This window comes from Ciconia boyciana, chromosome 10, assembly GCF_034638445.1.
Source record: "Ciconia boyciana chromosome 10, ASM3463844v1, whole genome shotgun sequence".
Taxonomy (NCBI): Eukaryota; Metazoa; Chordata; class Aves; order Ciconiiformes; family Ciconiidae; genus Ciconia; species Ciconia boyciana.
Window position 1 is genome coordinate 9037962 of NC_132943.1, and position 14742 is coordinate 9052703.

At 38.9% G+C, this 14742-nt stretch overlaps 1 protein-coding gene across 17 annotated transcripts in view; it reads left to right on the forward strand.

The window, feature by feature from the left end:
- NCKAP5 (NCK associated protein 5) overlaps positions 1 to 14742 on the forward strand; it is a 400045-nt gene that overhangs the window by 367194 nt on the left and 18109 nt on the right. For 13 of the 17 annotated variants that reach the window (XR_012044257.1, XM_072873993.1, XM_072873983.1 and 10 more), the window contains 2 exons: positions 1637 to 1766; positions 4476 to 4663. Coding sequence is in view for 14 of the 17 variants with exons in the window: in XM_072873993.1 (XP_072730094.1) it covers positions 1637 to 1766; positions 4476 to 4663 (318 nt within the window). In the remaining 3 variants the exon portion in view is untranslated. Of the gene's footprint in view, positions 1 to 672; positions 1254 to 1636; positions 1767 to 4475; positions 4664 to 14742 lie in introns of those variants that run through there. The other 4 variants (XR_012044259.1, XR_012044258.1, XM_072873980.1 and 1 more) reach the window with 3 other exon arrangements.

The following is a 14742-nucleotide window of genomic DNA, read 5'->3' on the forward strand; positions in this document are numbered from 1 at the left end:
TGGTTTTGGTTAATCCCTGCAATTATCTGTCTGTCCTTCAGTCTTTTCATGAAAACTGCAGAAAGAACAAACAGGCAAATACATATACCTGTGTAAAAGCTACTGTGTATGGTTGTCAAGTTATTCATCTTCAGGAATGCCAGGTTGTCAAGTCCCGCAAGAAGTACAGGGTTAGCATGTTAGCAAAGAGAGAAAAAAACTTTATCAATAAAGTAGGTGTTAAGCAAGGAAATTGTCAGACTGCTAGCTAATAAGCCTTACATTACAAGAGGCTAAAAACCTTTTGTTGTGTAACTTTTTTGCATGTCTGCTTTATCCATGTATTTACCGACTGGGCTATCTAGCATTTTTATATGGCCCATGCTCTGGATATTTAGAACAGAAACAGAGAGATAAAATTACTTGTCTTGTACGTCATTGACAAACTTGTGGTGAATCCTCTGTAGTGCAGTAGTGTTGGCTTCCAAGTAACAATCACATCAGTGTGGTCTTCACCCTGAGCCAGTCGTGACTGACCACCTCCAGTCCCAAAACCGTCTTAACACGTGATACATGTGTTACTGCTAATTAGTCTGCTGAAGAGTCAGAAGGTCAGTGTGGGTGTAGCTGGCATGTGAATGTGTCCAAATGGCTTCAGGACTACAGCTGACTTACACTCTCCCAATTTTACAGGTAATGTTGGACATACCTGGCTACATGCAGGTATCCTCAGGTCTGGTTCCCTCTCCACAAGTATGTGTTTCCTATCAAATGGATGTCCTTCTGCATCAGTTAAAAACTGCAACATGGATGGGAAGACAGGGAAATTAATATCACTCTTTGAAAAACAATTAAAAACTCTTTTAAGCTACTAATAGGTAACTGGGGTTAGGATATTAGGTGGCATTTGTACCTGTAGATGCCATTAACTGAGCAGTATCAGGCTTAGCTTCCCCATACCTGTTTTGTGGGTTTTATTGTACTGAGCTGCTGCTCCTGAAAGGTGTAAGCCTTCAGGCCTTCCATGATTAGAAGCTGTCCAGAGCTGTCAGCATTCCTTTTTACTCCCAGAAGAAAATCCTTAGTGTTGCTTCCTGAAGAGAAGTGGGATAGTAATCAGCTGGGAATTAAGGGCTCTCCAGTACTGTAATGTAAATGCCAGGACAAGGGACATGAATTTAGGAAGAATTTAGGATTTACTGGTATAGAAAGCATGAGTATTGTCTACTGGCCATCCTAATTGCCTCTAGAATTGCTTGCAGCAAACTATTTGTTGTGTGATAATTTTATATGTTACAAATACACTGCATTAAACATACTTGAGAAGTTTTAAAATTGAATTTGGTGGATGAAATTATCTGAAAATGTTGGTAGATTTGAAAACAATGTTACAGTGAAAAAAATGGTAAAATCTGGACTATGTCTGCCAGACTAACTCAGGAGACTTACCAGGACAAGAACGTGTTATTTCCCCCATGTCGGACTGATGATTACTTACTTGAAGGAGAAGTGGTTAGTTAAACTGGTAATGCACTTTTTTCCAGTTGAACTATCCATTTATACTGCATGATTAATATAAAATGTTCCACTCCTAATACCATCTTTGGCATTATTTTGATATATATGCTGAGTGACTGCAATACCCTTATTTGTACAGGACAGAGCTCTGAGAGTGTGTACTTATTCTGCGAGCAGCAGTGACACAGAGCCGGAGCCAGAGTATGAAACAAATTATTTTAGAACTCCAGAGGAGACTTTAGTAGAGTTAACAAAGAACAACAAACAAGGTAATTGGAAATTTGTACATAAAAATGTATATCCCTCATCTCCACTCTGACTCAGCAGCAGATAGTGTCCTTCATTGAACTTTCTGTCTAGTTTTCACTTTCTAACCCCACGTCTTACTTCAGTCTAATTTTCCATTAGCTTTTTATTACTTTTTGCTTTTTATTGTGTTTGTGTATCTTTTTTTCCTCTCTTCCACAGTTTTTGCTGGCAGGGGCTTAACTTGTAGGTTTTTATGCATAAATCCTTGCAGTGTAAGTAAAACTAAGTCTTCTGTTACATTATTACAAAATTTAAAAGGTGACTATAAATATAGCTTCTCTTTTGTTCTTTTTAATTATATTAGCCATTTGAAATAACCCAATGATCAAGGCCATAGTTTTCCAACCTCTATATCAAAGTGATGTTGGTTATGGTGCCATAGAGAAGTCTCTCTCATTGTCCTCCGTGTATATATTGCCATTTTGAAGTATCAAACCTTTTTGCGAGAATTGATGTCAATTTGGAATTTACTGAATTCCAGTAGATAAAAACACATTAAGTGAAGTTCTTGGGATAATAGTTTTCTGTGTGTTTAATAACCCAAGAAATTGCTGTCTTGTCTTGACCACCAGCTTGCCGTGCTGCAAGCCACCTTCCAGTGCAAATGTGTGCCCTCTGGGAGGGGGAGGAGAGCATGGCTCATATCGTTGCCTACGCAGCCGATGGCTTCCCTGCAGGAGATAAATTCTGGCGAATGCAAAGGCCAGTGCAAGGTCTCAGCACCACTGAAGCCCTGAGAGCTTAAGCAATACTTCAGTGATTCATAGGATTTGTGCTGACCCTCTGCACAGCAGTGAGCTTGACCTAGTAGAGATTAGCACCTACAGTAGATACCGCAGTGATGAATGCATTAAAAATGCCATGGACGGCTAGATACTGTCGACAGACATATTGTGCTCTTTAGTGTCTGCTGGGAGTTGGACTTAAACATTTGGCATTTTCAGAGGTAATCAATTTTTTGTGATTCCACCACAGAGAGAGCAGAGTAGAAAGCTAGGACCATTTTACATTACTCCTGTAACTTTGTATTTTTAATCCGTATGAAACGTTGCAAGTCATTTAACTCAGCCCATAAACACTTCTTTTTACAGATTTTGCTTTTCTACGAATCATGTTCTAATACAAGAAATATGTGTTTTGTTAAAGAAGTAGATAAGCATTTTTTCTGTATTGATCACAATTTGCAAAAAAAGGATTTTATCATGTGTAAGCAGTTGCATTAAATAGCAGCAGATACCAAGTTCAATGATACCTAAGCATGACTTGAAGTCACCATTTTACAGAGAAAATCATGAATTTTGTGTATATGCTTAACTTTGGGGCTAGTAACAGAACTAAAATTCGTAATTGTGATTGAGGCAAATAGAAAAGAAAATTATAAAGCATTATTGCAAAAGTATTTCTGCTACGGTCATTCCTTATCGTCAGGATTTCTGTCTGTGCTCTATAAATGCAGTTCTCACATCCTATTAATAACAATACTTTATTCCATTCTGTGTTCAAAGATCTTAGCTTCTTTATGCACACAAGTGATATAACCTCAAAACATCCACATGAGGCTGAGGCAGGGGCTGCAGCAAACCAATTCATAGAGAATATTTTTATATGTATAGATAGTTACATTTATTTGATGAGTCCCCAAAACATTAACGAACTTTCACTGGTTGCACAATTATAATGTTGGAGTGATTTTTATTTTCCATTTCTGAGCAGGGAACAGAAAGACTGAGAGACTGGGTGCCCGATGCAAAGACTATTAAAAGTCAATGATAAGACCTTCATTGATTTAGTGGGCTTTGGATGAGACTCCCAGTTCATTGCCCAATGTTATGGAGAAGGTCAGCAGAATAGCAGGGAATAAGCCAAATATTCCAGGTTCTTTAATTTCAACCATGAAAATGTTTTGATTCCAGTTTTATGAAGGTTTTATCCTGATGCGATTCTGTTGGAGGCACTGGAGGCAGAGGGTCTTCTAATGCTATAGGTTATAAGGTAGAGTTGAAGTTTGTGTAACAAGAAGTGTGAGGAAAGAAGTTAATGATCCTGTAAGCCTCTGTCTCCTGTGTGCTTTCATGAAGCTACAGAAAATTTATTTGTTTTGTTTTGATCTTCTGAATGAGTTTTCAGCCTTGGACTTTGGAAACTGAGGTTTTATTCCTAATGTTCTTGTATTACAGTGGGTTCTATAACAAATGGGTAGGACCTGTGTCTTACCTTACTAGTGTATATTTTATACTGTTGTATTCATTAGCTAAAAATGTAGTGAAAAGGAAAGAATTATCAACTATAGTCAAACTGAAAGACATGCTAAAGGAATTTAGCACATCTGCCATGTAAAGCTATTACGAGAGAAGAACAAAAACTTACAGCAAAGAAATAAGTAGAACGATCCCCCCAAATTAACCACCTCGTCTATAATTAAAAAAGAAAGGAAATTAATTCTGGCTGTCTCATACCATCTCCACCTTGAATATTAAGTATGAACAGTCTCCTGTGTATGCATTGATTGGAGAGCTAGGAGCTAGTATTTTAATGCTTTTATTACATTGAATTCCAGGTACTTTAAAACATTTGAAATACATTTAAAAATTGTAAAATTACAATATATGTAGACTGCATTTCATCAATTAAATATGCCATAATTATATTATTTTTAACATCTCTTACAGCAGAGCAGGAAAAACAAAATCAGAGAAAGTCATTTCTGGGGAACCCGATGTCAATCTTGGATTTATACCAACACAGTCTCTATGGCCACTATGGAGACGATGGACCTGAACAATTAACACATTACAGTTTAATTGAGCAGCTGAGTGGAGCTTCCAGTAAAGACAGCAAGGGCAAGGAGAGCCCAAGTGTGAGTTACTGGGATTTTTATATTACTTCTCATTTTCTTCACGATTATATTTATTTGCCTCTTGTTTTTTCCTCACTGTGTTGATTGATTACAAAAACCAGGCAGACCTGAAAAAAACAGCATGACCTGCAGAAGAATAAAGGTCTAAATATTTTTAGAACAGGATGTTACATTCTGATGCTCACCTGTCATAGAATTAGACTTCCAAAATTGACAAGCAGAGACAGGCTAGCGCTAGCAGTTTACCATGAGAGAGGAACTGAAATTTAAGGATAGCAAGAAAACACAGAATTTACTTTTTAAGGCTGCTCCTTCACATATGGTTCAATAGTATGTGTAGCGCAACATGTCGTAAACGACTTAAACATCTAAAGTAGTAATCCTGAAAATTCAAATGAAACTATGCTATTGAAGTCAGCTATCTTCTGGTCTCTTTTGAAATAACTCTTGGTGTTAGCTCTGGAACTCCTGATTTGAGGGTTTTAAACATTATTTAGATGAAGATCGGTCCTGATCTGTTTGGTGGATCTTGATGCTAAACTGAAACAAATTTGTTTTCTCCCCTTGCTTCATGTGAATCCACTTATTTCTGTCTCTAAAAACGTTGAACCTTACATCATGCGGTCTCAACAACCCTGAAAAGCAACTTCTCAACCTACTCTCTTCCTGCTCTTTTCTCATGCCTTCTCCTCTCATCCTCGCACTTCTTTCTCACTTTTTCTGTCCTTTGCTCTAACAAGCCTAGTTGTTTGAAAATAGAGCCACCCAGCCATGATCCACTGTAATCATTTTGCCTCCATGTTCAGTCTCTTTCCCCAGCTCTTCTTCTTTTTAAATACAAGCTCTTTCATTTCTGTGTGTAGCACTCGGCACATTTTGGGTATGTTACAGTATAAACAAAGGTGGTTACAGAAAATAATGAATGAGCTGCTGTTTTGTAATGCTACTGTATGCCCTGGCGTAGTTCATAAGTGAAGAAGAATTTTTATCTCTTCCCAGACCCCAGTCTTCAGCTTCACTGTGCACTGTAAAATCACTGTGCATTGTAACTTCAGAGGTGATTAACTCTAACCAAAGTTACAGTCTTACAGCTTTCAGGAATCTGGGCCAAATGTGCAGAAGGAATGTGTGGAAAAAACTGGCAATGCCCCTGTTTATTCCAACTCTGCTGGCTTGAAAGCCCCGCTTAACTGAATATTAAATTGACTCACAAACTTCAAAAGAAAAATCCTGAAATGTATCTGCCTCATTTCCCAATCAACCAAATTTTACTAGTACCCAGAATATGATTCAATTTGAATATATTTGGGTCGTATTAGAAAGAACAATTTTAAAGAATCTGGCTTCATAGTTGGAAAGAAGAAAAGGGGAAAAAAAGGTAGCAGAAGAGTATTAAAAAGGATAGATGAAAGAAAATAATTTGAGCATCCACTTAATTCCTCATCTTGAACATCTAGAAATTCATAGCTTAATTATGCAGACAAGATGAATTATGTATGTATGTATGTACATATGTAAAAAAATATAAAAATCAGTTCTGCCTTCTGAAGGCCAAAGTCTTTTGCTATTAACAGAGCAATTAGATTTGGTTCCACTATAGAAGAGTGGCTCAGAGTTGCATCTACTTTTAATTCATTCTTCTCATGCGTTTCTTGTATACAACATCTCTGCAGTGTGCCCAATCAGCATCAAAACTTAAACAAAACTCACTGAAATAGCCTTAGGGTCCTTGTAAAAATCCATCATTAAATGAGAAGGCAACAAGGTATAACTCAGTACTAGCATTTTTCATGCATTATGTTGGGGGGCTTTTGAGATTACTTTCTGAGGATCTGAAATAGCTCTCAAAACAGCATTGCCTCTCGGTGAACAGTGAAAGCTCAATAAAGCACTAGAGATTTGCCTATTAGTATTAAACTTTTCAGAATGACAGATGAGAAGCAGTAACCATGAAAAGCAGGTTGCCCTGAACTCCTTGTTTGAACCAGCATGGCAAATTTTTCTCAGCTGTAATTCGTCCAACCCAAGAAGATCCACAGTCTGTTTAAATTAGAACTGTGTGATCTGGAACATTACCCACAAAAAAAGGGGGACACCAGAGACCAAGACACTTATGGCCAACAACTCTGAAAAAAAACCAGATAAGTTTTGAGGGAGGAAAAAATGCAGCTTTCATGCAGAATATTTGGCATTTTGAAAAAGGAAATGCTACATGCTTTGAATTTAATTCCCAAATGGTGTGTGTGAAGCCTTTAAAAAAAAGAAACCAACCAAGTGTCGTGATGGACAGAATGAGTTTACACTGCTTGTCGTAAGAGCAGTGTGCTGTATCAGTCCCTCAGCCCAATTAAATTGGACTGTACAACACCAGTACAATAGTGGCTTCAGACTGGGTGCTCTAATGAGACATTCTGGCAGGAAGCTCCGTTAATCCAGACTTACTGTCATTTGAATTGTCTCCTTCTCACCGAACATGTTCACCAGTGTTAGCCCCAAAGTATATACACAACAAGTTTTATCAGCAAAAAGTATTGCCCAGAAGGAGTTTCAGAAGGGAAACAACCAATGGGCAATTACTATGATAAAGGGACACTGAACGGACAGTTTGAGGAATCAAAAAGTCTTTTACACATTGAAAGGAAAAATATTTATTGTTCCAGTTTCTTATCTGCCAAGTCTTAAACAGCATCCTGGCTAAATTCTCTTGGCACTAAGACTAATTTGATGTTACATTTATTTTGACCGGGAAACATACTGAAATAATATCATCCTTTTGTACACTGCAGAATTGTGGACAAGAAAAACAAATCAAAATTTCAAAGAAAGGAATAAAATGCATTGAATCATGGACATGAAACTTCACTTAAATTAACATCCATGGTGTATTTTTCTCATGTAGGATTTTGAAAACTAGAAACAATAATTTTAATATGTATCAATGGAATTAATTTTAATTAAACAGTAACTTCTCTGATTTAATAAAACATAAGCAGCTCCTGATCCAAAGTTCACTGCAGTCCACCCCATGGGAGACACCTATTCAGTGACACTTCAGTGAGGCCTGCGTTAAACAGTTGTTCCTCTTCCTTATAGCAGTAACTGGTAGTGCCTTGAGCAGTTTGCTGATGTCATGATTGCTACCATATTTTTGCAATGAAAAAATTATTTCACATTTCAATTAATTTAGTGTTTAGACTTTAAAAGCTCGGTTTATTTTTTCTTACAAGAATTCAGAAAACAAGATAAATTTCCCTCACCCAGGCCCATTGTTTATTAACTTATTTTATGATCAAATGAGAACCGACACAAGACTGCTTATTGTCTTCCTTGTTCCCTTGGAGAAGTAACTGAGTTCGTCAAAGATTTTATTACTTAATCATCCTTATGATCCCAAAGCATCATGAAAAATGTGTTTTCTTCTCTGTCCTCAACCAACCATCACATACTTTTTTTCTGTAATACAGCCCTTCTTGCTTTCTTTTGTCCCTATGTATTGAGTCACCATCAAGGCTTGCTTGTATTTCAAGGCATGACTTGATGAGCACTTTAAAGAAAAGATCCATTATGGAAGGGGTTGGTACCCATCACAAGTTTCTAAATCCTGTTTTCCCTCAGTTGTGATGACATACATGAGAAATCTGACATTTCTGGCACAGTTACAATGTTAACTACATCAGCAATTTAACGAGGGGGCTCATTTAACAAAAGAGGCTTGTATGTGCAATGTGAAGTTATGAAGTTATTCAACATGGCGGAGTTTGTATGTCTTGTACAGATGATTCATGAAGGAGATCAAATGCTCAAATCACCATGTCTTGCAATTCAAGTAGATATTAGAGCTTGCTGGCAAATACAGGAAAAGGAAAAATTAGAGAAGTTGCTGCTGCTTTGGCTGCACTTACAAATGGGACTGACATGGCGGCATTCCCAGATAAACTCAAGGTTTTTTACAGCTGAGTAAGCTGATTGGGAGTTAATGCTATATGGTTGACTCATTGTGCTCACAGGCCTTCTAATGCATTGTATTAACGGAGAGGGATATCCACAAAAGGTCTAGAAACAAGAATGAGAAAGTTTGGTAATTGCACCACACTTGCCATCCCCAAGGATCCCAGAGCATTAAGCTGATACTACAGAGGATGTTCCAGCATTCCTGAATTACAGCAATAGTTAAAACAGCCTAGACACCTCTGCAGGCTACACTAAACACGAGTAAGGGGAAAACAAAGAAAGGCATGAGCTGCTTCTGCTTGCATCTCATCTCTTACAGAGATCAGTAAGTCTTGAGCTAGGGTATGAATTGGCAGCACACTGGGCATTTTGCACTGTTCACCTATTTAGGCAGCTCTTGGAGAACGTGCCAGCAAAGTTTATGTGCCTGATCTGGTTTCTCTGAGTCACTTTCTGAAGGTGCCTTATTCTCTCTGAAAGAGAGAAGCTCTTAGGCTCTTAAATGGAGCCCCTCTTAAAAGAGACTCTCCATATTTAAATGTCTGAAGTAGTTCCAGGGAGACCATGTGCAGTCTGCTTTCAGAGAGAACTGATTTTTTTCACATTATCAGATATGCTTAGGGAGGGATTCTGCTTATCACATGTGAAAAAGCCTAAGATAATGATTTGGGTCCAATTAGCAGTTGGGAAGAGCTGCATCCTAAGAGTTTGAAGTGGGAAGGAGGTACTGACCTGTAGAACTGCTTGCTTCCTTGACTTGACCAGAGAACAGAAGCCTACGCAGCTAGCTTATACTGAGTACCAAACTTTCAACGCAAAGTTAGCAAGATGAACACTGCCCCAAGCTTTCCTCTGTGGGGAACTAGTAAAAAGCAGCTATTGTAGCTACCATTTGTATTTTAGAGAGTGAAACTGCATCTCAGTGCACCCTCAGGTGAGCACTAAATAATTATCTTGCTTATACTTTCATAATAACAAGAGTTCCTGCAGCTGGGGCAGCACTGCATGATATTTGGCTAGTTGCTTGGTCTCAGGATCTCAGTTTCACTGTCTGTAAATTAGGGACAGCAATACCTATCTCATGTTACAACGAGAAAGAAAACAGCAAATGCTCTAGATGACCTAGGTCTTAGCTTGTTTTGTACAATGTATGTGTTACTGCAAATACAGAATTTGAAACAACTCTTACTAATTTTTGTACTAGAAAGTAATAGAAGATAGAAGGGGTCCCTTATCAATAAGAAAAAGTATCTAGATGGGCTGGATCAAATCCAGGAATTAGTTGATTATGGATTTCTGTGTACTGATTTTATAATTCAGTTTACTGTGTATCAAGCACAGAAACCTCACCTCCTCTTTGCTATTTTCCTTGCCAGGCTTAAGAGAGAGGAAGATGATGAGGTGAAGAGGGAATCAGTTGTATTTCCTTTCCTAGCCCTGATGAACCTAAGATGTCAAGGAAGATACTGCCATTGTACAATTTGTAGATGGAGAATAAGATGCAGACTCATTCACCTGTCCTTTGTGTTTTAAGATCAATGCTTTTCTTTCGTGTAAGGAATTAGTGTATCAAATCATTGCATATGTTTAGGGAGCTGGTCTATTAATGTAAACATTAGGTAATGCCAGCCTAAAACCATCTGTTCTAATTCAGTCAGGATCAGATATCCGTTCATCCTCCCTGCCACAAAAACTGAAAATAACGTTTACTGTATTTATGCTTGTGTATTAGATCTTCAAAACTCACATCATGTTAGCACAGGGCGTACATAGAAGATCCAGCAACAGTTTTATAAAGGGCAGTGTTACAAAGGGAAAGTAAACTACCCAGCAGAATTATATGTCCATCTAGGACTCAGCACCTCTATTTTGAAAGCAGATCTAACTACCTCACCCAAAGAAAAGGAGCATGTTCTGAGCACTGTGCTCAAATTGGCTAGGACCCAAGCCAGAAGTCTCACGGTGGTGTAAAGCCACACAGACGTGCCCACTCGGGTCGGAGTGCAGTTCAGTCATGGCAGCCCCAAAGTGGCCCAGCTGGAGCTAGGCTGCCCCCGAGCTCACTTGCCTCATGCGTGCTTGCTCGGAGCTGCCCTGGAGGCTCTGCCTCCAGAGCTGGTGCTGCCGGGCAAGGTTGTGTTTGTCTGCTGCCACCGCGGGGAGGTCCCCAAGAGAGCTCGCACGAGGCCTTACTGGGCATGGGCTGCACTACTGAAGTAGCCACTCAGTACCACACACCCCCCCCGTTCCCTAAACATGGTATGTGGGGGTCTTTAAGCTACACGTTTCCATTTGTCAAAGTTGTCACAACAGAATTTACCCACTGACAGGCTTGGGGCTGCGAAACTTCCTTTCTATTTAATCAAAGGTTTTTGATTCTCAGATGAATGATGCAATACTTGTTCCGTCAAAGCAAAGACTGTCTGAGTAATTACCCAAGTTGATGTAAGATCTATCGTCAGGGGAATTTTATAAGAGTATTTGACAACAAAAGTGACAAAAACCACAGGAGCGTGATCTGATAAGAAAACAGATTTTACCATACCACCCATGGGAGTAGTACAGAATTAAAAATATTTTTTCTAGCCTCAAGTCTGATTCAACTCATGGGGAAATGTGAAATTAGAAATAGGCTAGGATGTCTCCAGACATCAACAAATCCCATGTCTCTGCATGTTTTTTTTCCCCTCCATAGGGCAAGTTCACATTCCGAGATCTGCTACCGAGCCTTATATTCCTAATCAGGTCTTATTGTTTCTAGTATCTTGCCATCAAAGTTGCCTCCAAAAAGTAAAGTGAAGAGACAGCAAAACAAGCAATTTGAAGACTGCTAGGCAGTCTCCTGGGACCAAAGTCTCACTTGCCGTGTATCACTTAAAAGAAATGTTGTGTAGTGTGGAAGAACATTCTTACAGTTAGCCTGAGGAACTAGCTTGGCAACAATAAAAAGCTGCAGTTATAGAGAGACTCATTTCTCTCCCTGTGCCTTCTAGGTGAAACAACTGAGGCTTCTTACACTGCTGAGAGTTTTAGTAAAAAATCATGCAATGGAGAGCAGCTCAGCAAGGAGGATGATAACATTCTCCATAACTTTTTTAAGTTTTTAAAAGGCTTTGGCAAGGCAAAACGACATTTGGAAGGCAGAGTCCGCCAGAGAAAATAACTTTTTTAATGGCATGCAAGGGATATTTTTAGGAAAAACATACCCTAAAAAAACTGGAAGCTGTTATCTGCTGATACAGTTCTGCTTCTAGCACTAATGGACTCAGTAGTTTTAGTACTGTGCCACCAAATCGCATTCTGACTAGCCCTCCAGCTGGTGTAAAAGTTCTATTTTATGTTTGGTTAGTGTATTTATGGGGACGGGTAGGTGGCGACATTTTAACTCAAATATCTTTTAGCACAGTGTTTTAAAAGAGTATTTGGGTATTGGTGAGGGACAGAAAGTCTTTGGCATAGTACAGCAGGCTGTGTGGCATTTAAAACACATGGTGTGCAAGGCTAGCAGGAGAATAGTTTGGATGTGAGTCTGAGAGAAGACACAGAGGAAGAAAAAAGCTGTAGCTACGGGAGGAAAGTTGAAGACTTGAAGTGTTACTGGTGTGTAGGTGCAGTTCTAGTGCCTATGGCACAGTGTCATGTAACGCTAAATCCCCAAATAACTCACAGCACCGAGTGAAGTGTGCCTATGTGCTTTGCCAAGTGCCAGATGCAGATGTGTGGGCTTGTCTGATTTAAGGCAACACGCTGAACTGTCCTGTGGCCACAGCTGGAGTGTTGTGCTCACTGAATAGAACTCCTTTGGCACTGTAAGGAGGGAAGAACTTTGCCCTTTTTTGAGTGGAATAACCTGACCACTGGAGCAGAAACCCCATATCCCACCATCTCAGCAAGTAATTTCAAATGACAGAGAGAACCTTGTCTTTTCAGCGTATAGGAGCTGCATAACTACATTACTCACTGGCCCAGATGTTGCAAAAAGTCCTGCAGCTCATTTGCTGAAGTCCCCGGAGAAATGGTCCAAAACTGCTTGTGTAGGAACGCCCAGACCAACGCAGAGCTGTACAGAGCTAATTTACAGTGAGCCTGCTTGGGCACAGTGTTAGCGCAGCTCCTTATGGCCTGGTTACTCCAGGCTATTTCTCAGCAGGGCTGGGTAGCTGAAATAAGCGGAGTGTTGATAAGAGCCCACTGCATTTGGTCCCAGCCCACCCAGCTTGCTCACCGGTATCTTCGCATCACACTGCACTGTGCCTTGCAGATACACTCTGAGCACTATAATGTCTATTTGCCTATATAACTGAAGATTACATTAGGATTTAATAGACACTGTGGCTCTTAGGTGTAAGTAGGTAGATCCTTTAGTCTAATAAGAACCAAAAGTACATATTGAATCAAAGTATCATTTGCTAATGATTTCCCTGAGTGGAAAATGTTCTGAGCTGTTTTTCAAAGGTTTGACAGATGGAGCTGGTGTGATTTGCAGCTTTGCCCAAAGTGCACTAATGTTTCTACCATTTGCAACCAGACACTCTTCAGTCCTCCATCTTTGGAAATAAAGCTTTAGGTTTCATTTCCCTCTGTGTTGAATTGGAATATTATAATAATACTGTAGGCCAAAATGGAATTCAGGGCACATTAACAGCAACAAATGATAAATATTAGTAAGCTTGTGAGATAGTGTAATTGTTGTAATGGTAGAAATGATATTAGTAATAAAAGAAAAAGCTAAAAAATAAATTGGATACAATAAATATTGGATTGACTCAATCAAGATAAGAGCAGTAGGGCAGAGAGGTATTCAGTGAGCTGTTTGTTTTCTGAAGCTGGAAAATATTTTGACTCCAAGAGGAGCATCTGATTAGCAGAGTTAAATGAGATGAATAATGCTCTAATATTTTTGTGAATTGTTTTTCCAGCTGAAACTTGCCTTCCCCATCTATAACAGTGATATGTTTTGCATAAAGCACTCAAACATCATGCAGGGAAGGGCAGGAAATGACTGATCTTTTAGTGTGAGAGTTCTGTTCTGAGCAGAATACATGAAGAATAAGTTACACAGCTGATGGTAGCAGGAACTGTGGAAGTATGCTGCAAATATTAGTAAGCTATTTCTTTTTTTAAGAGGATGCTTTTTCTTTTCATATGTACACAGACAATAATATCCTAATCAACATACTCGTTGAAAAGATGGCAAATTTTATGTCAAATATCTGCAAAAATCATACTGAAATAATTCACAGGTGTTTATAGTTTGTTCCACAAGCTGTTTTCATCTCCCAAAAGTGATTCACCTTTTATTTAAATGAGAAGTTATACTGGATTTTGTGCAATATGACACACAGATTGTCTAAATCCTTAAGAAAAATATTGGTTAAATATTTTTTTATTAACTCAAACACTCTAATTTATAGCAAGTCCCAAAGTGAAATATTTTATTTCTTACTGTATTTTTAGGCCCTGGTACCTGAATTCCAGGCCTTGTGCAGCATCCATGTTATTTTCATTGAAAGTAATATTTGTATTTGGTAGGAGAAACAAACATGGGGTTTAGCAGGCTTATTAGCAATAAAGTGACACAGGGAAGTTTGGGAAGTTTTTAAGATATGGCTACGTAATTTAAATGTTTAATTATCTTTCACAAAGGCTAAGAAGAATGATATAAGTTTTCATAGGACATGTCAGAGTCCTCCCAGCCTGAACTGCCCATCAATCCATCAGTGACTGAGACACATCCCAATAGCTCCGCTCCCATTAGTGCCGCCTTCTCTGGATTATTCCATTCTTTGCCTGATCATTAATAGAGGTCACTAAAACTTTTACATACTATAAAAAGCTGTACTCTAAAAGAAGACCTAAGATTGCTTGCAAGCTGGAATTGCTATTCAATTTCTATTCAGCATTAGAACAGAATAGAATAGAATAGAATAGAATAGAATAGAACAGAACAGAACAGAACAGAACAGGACTCTTTCAGTTGGAAGGGATGATCATCTAGTCCAACTGCCTGACCAGTTCAGGGCTGACCAAGTTAAAGCATGTTGTTAAGGGCATTGTCCAAATGCCTCTTAAACGCTGACAGGCTTGGGGCATCGACCACCTCTCTAGGAAGCCTGTTCCAGTGTTTG